General features: G+C 38.4%; 1 protein-coding gene across 1 annotated transcript in view; it reads right to left on the bottom strand.

Annotated features, from left to right (window-relative positions):
• Positions 1-488: 488 nt before the first annotated feature.
• Positions 489-8,192, bottom strand: part of LOC103518077 (lachesin) — a 12,894-nt gene continuing 5,190 nt past the window's right edge. Inside the window, exons 2-6 of the mRNA XM_026829969.1 lie at positions 7,339-7,462; positions 6,621-6,802; positions 5,651-5,821; positions 4,911-5,042; positions 489-604 (exon numbers count right to left, since the gene is read on the bottom strand). Coding sequence (XP_026685770.1) covers positions 489-604; positions 4,911-5,042; positions 5,651-5,821; positions 6,621-6,802; positions 7,339-7,462 — 725 coding nt within the window. The remainder of the gene's footprint in view (positions 605-4,910; positions 5,043-5,650; positions 5,822-6,620; positions 6,803-7,338; positions 7,463-8,192) is intronic.

The raw sequence follows: 8,192 nt of genomic DNA, 5'->3' as shown, positions 1-8,192 counted from the left end.
AATTGTATTCAATTTGGAAAATGAGCTATTGGCAGTTCAATTGTATTTTCTGTGTAGAATAATTGTTCAACATAGAAAACAACATATTTATCGATGGTATCCAAACAATAACAATTCCACACGAGTCCGAGGATACTTAATACTCAATGCAAAATTTTCAATAAAACCCCCAAAAATCTGATAATTTTTCTAGAGTACACAAAAACAGCAAAATTCTGGAAGGAATTCTTTGAAAACACAAAATATTTTTCCTTCGAAAAATTGGGAGGAAAATGTAACACCAATAAAAACGGGAAAGAATGGTAAAAGTTAACAATGGGTCATAAGAATTTTCAAATGATGGGTTATAGGAGATTTTTTTGCAACTACCTAAGGGGTTTTTTCTTGCAACTAAAGGGATTTTCTAACAACTAATGAAGATCTTGCAGCTAAGTGGCTTTTCTAGTAAGTAGGGGAATTTTCTAACAACTATGGTGATCTTCTAGCAGCTAAAATGGATTTTCTTGCAAAATATTGTGGATTAGCAATTGAGGGTTTTTTCCCCCTGGAAATATAGGGATTTTCATACAAATACCCAGGAATGGCCACAAAGCTGCCAACTTGTCTGCAAATAGAGAGGAAACACCAAATGTAATCAATATAACAAAGTAGGAAAAATTTCCACCCAAATTCAAATAAATCATATACAGATAGACAAATAGTTGGAGATAATATATAAATCACGGTGCGCAGCACAATCACCTCAATACAGATACCCAGGAATGGCCACAGAGCTGCCATCACGGTGCACAGCACAATCACCTCAATACAGATACCCAGGAATGGCCACAGAGCTGCCAGCTAGACTGCAAATAGAGGAATGCAATATGCAATAATGGCAAAATGGTAATGGCAAAATCGAATTAGATTTATTCGACAGATAAACAGCTATTGAAAGGAGAAGAAAAAAGAATATGTACAACAAATAATTCTCAATCAAAGCCTAATAACGTTTGCCTTCGAATCGATGTTACTCGATAGCTCGATACTCAATACAATAGCATTATAGCAACTGCAAATAGGTAACAAAACCCCTTACCACCAAAACAGGAACGTCAAAAATTGTTAAAAATGTAAACAATAGATTTGTTAAATCAAATTTAACTGTGCAATGATCAATCTTTTGACTTTACACAAGTTGCTGTCTCAAAAGAATGAGAATGAGAAGTTATATGAGAAAAAATACACAATACAGAGAGGGTTCCACCAACACTACCAACACTGAAAGCAAAACAATCCCCTAAACACCAAAACAGGAAGGAAGGGAGTCAAAAATTAAGTAAATTTGTTTTGTGGAAATTCAATGAAAGGAGAAGAAAAAAGAATATGTACAACAAATAATTCTCAATCAAAGCCTAATAACGTTTGCCTTCGAATCGATGTTACTCGATACTCATTACTCAATACAATAGCATTATAGCAACTGCAAATAGGAAACAAAACCACTTACCACCAAAACAGGAAGGAAGGGCGTCAAAAATTGTTAAAAATGTAAAACATAGATTTGATAAATCAAATTTGACTGATAAATCAATCTTTTGACTTTACACAAGTTGCTGTCTCAAAAGAATGAGAAGTTTCTAGGTGTTGTGGTTCTCGAGATAGAGCGATCAGTGTGTGAAATGTGAATGAGTGAATGGATCTCGTTCTTATAATATAAGATAATACACAATACAGGGTGAGTTTCACCAACACTGAAAGCATAACAATAGATCAGTTGCGCTTACTTATGATGTTTCAAAGTCATAGAGCAGGAAAAATGAGGACCAACGGAATTTTTCTTTTTCTTCTACGACTTCTAGATGCCGAGATAAATCGATTTAAAAAATACCGGTAAATCGTGAAGTTTGACGTCACGGCATGGGTCACTATGCGCATTTATATGTCATAGCTACTCATTTTCCTCACGAGGCTGAGTGGGCCCCGCAACAGCCAGTCACGGAATCAATAACTTGCATGATACAAATTTCTTGACCCCGCCGGGAATCGAACCGGGGTCTCCCGCATGCAAGGCGAGCGCAGTGACCACTACGCCATGGGAGCTGACCCATTTCATCATTTGATGTGATAATTCGGGAATCCTAGTCTCGCTCCCCCTCGTAAAACTGTTGCATTTTCTATTATTATTTTTTAATATATCAATATATCCCATTCATTATTAATCCTTCTCTCATTTCTTCTTATTTTAGATTCTAGTCTACCTTTCTCTGGGTGTTCGCTCAGCTTAATCCGGCCCTGGGATCGGAAGTAGGTATCATTGCCGATTCTCCATTCCACAGTAGGTGGGGGGCTTCCTACGACCAGTTTTTTTTTTTTTTTTTTTTCTTGTAAGCAAAAGTTTGAGAGGAAAAAAGTTTTTAATTGATAAAAAATTTAATAATAAGTATAAGTATAAATAGATAGGTAGGTATGTACTTATTATTTCTAAGTAAAGAAATAGATAAAATTATAAAGATAGATATAATTAAAAAGGAAGCACACTAAACGAAGAAGAAGGTTTTTAGGGGCACAACATCAACCAAACAGCAAACGACAGATAAGTAGCTATGATAGCTAAGTAGCTATGGTGAGTCGGTCCTCCAAAATTCCAGATATTACTTGCACAATGTAAGTACTTGGGTTTGCAGCAACACTATTAAATTACTTGAATTTATGCGATATGTTTTAGAATGATACCCACCTACCAACCTATATACTTATCTCATTATGACCTTAACATTGAAATTGAAATGGATCACAAGGCGAAATAGGCATAACATGATATGAGGAGCTGGGTGCAAAAAGGGCAATAAATGAAAATCATCAAACTGACATATTTAACTTTAAAGTTTTCAATTTTTCATCAAAATCCTGAAAAGTAGGTAGGTATGTTTACAAAAAACGCGGTAACTCATCGAAAAAAGTTATCACTGCAGTTCAAACGCTGGAAGATAGAGCGCACTACGTTCTATTCAAAAAACGTTTTACGCAAAAAGGGCAAAAAATCTATATGTCCCTTTTTGCACCCAGCTCCTCATATAATTATTATCTAATAGGTACCTACCTACATATAAATAGGACATAGGATATGTAAGTATTGCCTATGTAGGACTAAGGATTATGCATGGGACTGGGACGACATAGCACACCAGGTGAAATTTGAAACTATCTCAAGATAGAATACGTTGCGACACATGTTACAGGTGACACATGTTGCACAGAGTCATATGAGAATCCTGGGATGAGCTAATGAGGAAATGATTATGTAAGGATTGTAATGAGCTTATGGAAGATAGAGCGCACCACGTTCTATTCAAAAAACCGTTTTACGCAAAAAGGGCAAAAAATCTATATGTCCCTTTTTGCACCCAGCTTCTCATATAATTATTATCTAATAGGTACCTACCTACATATAAATAGGACATAAGATATGTTGGCAAAAAATCTATATGTCCCTTTTTGCACCCAGCTCCTCATATAATTATTATCTAATAGGTACCTACCTACATATAAATAGGACATAAGATATGTAAGTATTGCCTATGTAGGACTAGGATTATGCATGGGACTGGGACGACATAGCACACCAGGTGAAATTTGAAACTATCTCAAGATAGAAACGTTGCGACACATGTTACAGGTGACACATGTTGCACAGAGTCATACGAGAATCCTGGGATGAGCTAATGAGGAAATGATTATGTAAGGATTGTAATGATGAGCTTACAGCTTAGGCCAGCCACTCACTATCAGGTAGACCTGATCAGGTCCGCCTGTCAGGTCTACCTGTGCCCTAAATCACCAAAGTATGGAAACTTTTGAAAAAATCCGGCCCCGAAGGTCCAAGTTTGGAAAAATCCGGCCCCGAAGGACCAAGTTTGGAAAAAAGTTTTGGAAAAATCCGGCCCCGAAAGGTTCAAGTTTTGAAAAATCCGGCCCCAAAGGACCAAGTTTTGGAAAAATCCGGCCCCGAAAGGTTCAAGTTTTGAAAAATCCGGCCCCGAAGTTATTTTTTTAGCAATAGATACTTACTCTCTGTTACCAAGTTCAGGAAAATTTGGCCTCTAAAGGACCAAGTTTTGGAAAAATCCGGCCGCGAAGGACCAAGTTTGGTACTATTTTACTTAAGTTATTTTTTTAGCAATAGATACTTACTCTCTGTTACCAAGTTTTGGGAAATTTGGCCTCTAAAGGACCAAGTTTTGGAAAAATCCGGGCCCAAAGCACCAAGTTTGGTACTATTTTACTTAAGTTATTTTTTAGCAATGCGATACTTACTCTCTGTTACCAAGTTTTGGGAAATTTGGCCTCTAAAGGACCAAGTTTTGGAAAAATCCGGGCCCAAAGCACCAAGTTTGGTACTATTTTACTTAAGTTATTTTTTTAGCAATAGATACTTACTCTCTGTTACCAAGTTCAGGAAAATTTGGCCTCTAAAGGACCAAGTTTTGGAAAAATCCGGCCGCGAAGGACCAAGTTTGGTACTATTTTACTTAAGTTATTTTTTTAGCAATAGATACTTACTCTCTGTTACCAAGTTCAGGAAAATTTGGCCTCTAATTCCTCTAAAGGACCAAAAATCCGGGCCCAAAGCACCAAGTTTGGTACTATTTTACTTAAGTTATTTTTTTAGCAATGGATACTTACTCTCTGTTACCAAGTTTTGGGAAATTTGGCCTCTAAAGGACCAAGTTTTGGAAAAATCCGGCCCGAAGAACCAAGTTTGGTACTATTTTACTTAAGTTATTTTTTAGCAATGCATACTTACTCTCTGCTACCAAGTTTTGGGTAATTGGACCAAGTTTTGAAGAAATCTGGCCCCGTAGGCCCAAGTTTTTAATAATCCATAAATTGATGGATAGCTTCAACCCGATCATACCCGAAGCTCTTACCTTTGACCCGAACATAAACGAATGCTTCGTTCGGCTGCGAGTTTCGGGTGGCTACGTTGTTGCCGTGACAGTAATAGTTCCCGCGGTCTGCCATGGTCGCCTCGTCGATTTGCAGTACGGAGTTCGCGGTTCCTGGGGGGAGAGGAGAGAAAAAAGTGTATTAGTTCAATAGAGCAAACTCCCTTGTAGGAAACACTTATTAGAACGGAAAAAAAATGGACCTTCTTAAATTACTCTTTCTGAGTGATTTCAGAGTTGCATTTTTCACAACTTTTTACGAAGGAATCGACCTTTTAAAATTTTACCCAAATGCAACTGCCCCATTTCATAATTTGTAAATGTATGTAAATGCAGTTTTCTTTGTGTTATTATGTCACAACTTTGGTGCTCACTGCAGCATTGTAGGATTTTCCCAATATCTCAATAATCCTAACAACCAATGTTTACCTACCATGCTGGCACCGGTCGCTATGCGCATTTAAGTACCATAGCTACTCACTCATTTTCCTCACGAGGCTGAGTGGCCCCCGCAACAGCCAGTCACGGAATCAATCATTTGCATGATACAAACGATTTAAAAAATACCGGTAAATCGTGAAGTTTGACGTCACGGCATACACTCCCGTAGGCGATGACGTCATGTATTGCATTTTCTATTATTATTTTCTAATATATCAATATAATATCTCATTCTTTATTAATCCTTCTCTCATTTCTTCTTATTCTAGATTCTAGTCTACCTTTCTCTGGGTGTTCGCTCAGTTTAATTCTGCCCTGGGATCGGAAGTAGGTATCATTGCCGATTCTCCATTCCACAGTAGGTGGGGGGCTTCCTACGACCAAACACTCGAGACGTAACTTCTCGCCCTCGATTACGGTCAGTGTTTCAACGAGCTTGGCAGTGGGTTTCACTGTGAAACAGAAGAAAGAAACAGTTGGGAAAGGTTAAAGGGCCAATTTTAAGAAAATACGGTCCGAAAAGAACAAGTTTTGAAGAAATCCGGCCCGAAAGGGCCAAGATCAAGAGACGTAAATTCTCTCCCTCGATCACGGTCAGGATTTCAACGAGTTTGGCAGTGGGTTTCACTGTGAAACAGATGAAAGAAACAGTTAGGAAAGGGTTAAATGACATTTTCTGAAGGAAATCCAGCTCGAAAGGACCAAGTTTTTGGAGCATCCGGCCCGAAAAGACCAAATTTGTGTTTCAACGAGCTTGGCAGTGGGTTTCACTGTGAAACAGAAGAAAGAAACAGTTGGGAAAGGTTAAAGGGCCAATTTTAAGAAAATTCGGTCCGAAAGGACCAAATAAAGGGAAAATCCGGCCCGAAAAGACCAAGTTTTGAAGAAATCCGGCCCGAAAGGGCCAAGATCAAGAGACGTAAATTCTCTCCCTCGAGCACGGTTAGGATTTCAACGAGTTTGGCAGTGGGTTTCACTGTGAAACAGATGAAGGAAACAGTTAGGAAAGGGTTAAATGACATTTTCTGAAGGAAATCCAGCTCGAAAGGACCAAGTTTTTGGAGCATCCGGCCCGAAAAGACCAAATATTGGGAAAATTTGGCCCCAAAGAACTAAATTTTAGAAAAATCGAACCCGAAAGAATCAAGTTTTTGAGAAAATCCGGCCCCGAAAAGACCAATTTTTTGTCCGGTTCCGATCTAATAGCGTCAAAATCCACTTAATAGGGTAGAAACCTATTATTCTACTTACTTATAACGTCAAAATCGGCTTGGGCCAGTGGCGTGGTGTTGGTGCTCTTCGGGTCAATGAGACGACAGGAATACTGGCCGGCATCATCTACAGTCGTCTTCCGAATGGTGATGGAATCTTTGGACTGAGTCAATCGGCCGGATAGCTCTGTGGCTTCCGTGATTGACTTGTTTCCTTTGTACCTAGGGAACAAATTTGTCGTTATTCAAAGATCGACGTGCATTGATATTTTAAGATCATGTTAGGTAAAACACCTAGTCGCCGCACGGCGACCAAAGATCGGCACTTTTTAATATAAGCGCCAAAAATAAGGAAACGCGCCATTTTTGAGAACCCCTGATAATTTTAAACGATTTTTCAGACGATTTGCGTTTAACTTCTCATACATCAAAATCAGCTGTTGTTTGTAAACATTGAAAAAAAAATCATTCCGAAAATCGCGCTCCGAGAGAAAGGCCCTAAAAAGCGCATAAATTGGTCATTTGAAGGACTCAAAAGCCCTTTTACTAACCATACTATTGATGCAGCTTGAGAGCCAGTTCTTTTTGGCCCTAAAAAGCGCATAAATTGGTCATTTGGAAGGACTCAAAAGCCCTTTTACTAACCATACTATTGATGCAGCTTGAGAGCCAGTTCTTTTTAGCCCTAAAAAGCGCATAAATTGGTCATTTGAAGGACTCAAAAGCCCTTTTACTTCACCGGGCCACTTTGTACTTACCATACTATCTGATAGTCGTCGCCAGGGGGTGGTGAGGTTACGTTACACTTGAGAGTGAAAGGGACCCGGTATTCGAACACCTTGTATTTGGGCTCGATGTCATAGTTGCCCGTGATGGCGTTCACTGAAACCCGAATAAAAACAGGGATATCATCAATATTAAATATTAGACATTGGATAATCTGGACAGTGCAATGGTCCTACACGAAAATTGACGCGGCAAACAAGAAGAGACCGTCTTAACACCTTGTATTTGGGCTCGATGTCATAGTTGCCCGTGATGGCGTTCACTGAAACCCGAATAAAAACATGGATATCATCAATATTAAATATTAGAGACATTAGGTAATCTGTGCAATGGTCCTACACAAAAATTGACGCGGCAAACAAGAAGAGACCGTCTTAACATAATAGGTAATCTGGGGACTCTAGCACACTGTCTTGCTAGGGGACAATAAACAGACCATAAACAGAGTGAACCTTAACGAAGGAGAAGGAGAAGAAGGAAGAGAAGGAGAAGAAGAAGGAAAAGAAGGAGAAGACAGAATAAATTTCGCACATTATACGTATGTTTATGTTTTGTTTTATGTTTGTGTGTACATACTTACATAATGTAGGTACATAGGTATTATTGTGTACGCTAACGCTTGTTATACCCGTGTGTGTGTGCGGTTTAATAATACAAAATCTTGAACTTTGGCCAAAAGAAGAGAAACGAATGGACAGGGCGAGGGAGAGGTAGAAAAACGACAACGATTTCGTCTCGAAATGTTTATTCAGTGTCTTCTTCACATGGGTGAATTGAAAAAAAAAAAAAAAAAAAAAAAAAAAAAAAATTTTTCAAAAAAAAAATA

Source organism: Diaphorina citri, unplaced genomic scaffold (assembly GCF_000475195.1).
Source record: "Diaphorina citri unplaced genomic scaffold, Diaci psyllid genome assembly version 1.1 scaffold2065, whole genome shotgun sequence".
Classification (NCBI taxonomy): Eukaryota; Metazoa; Arthropoda; class Insecta; order Hemiptera; family Psyllidae; genus Diaphorina; species Diaphorina citri.
Note: the sequence above shows the minus strand (reverse complement) of the source record. Positions and strands in the feature narration are given on the sequence as shown.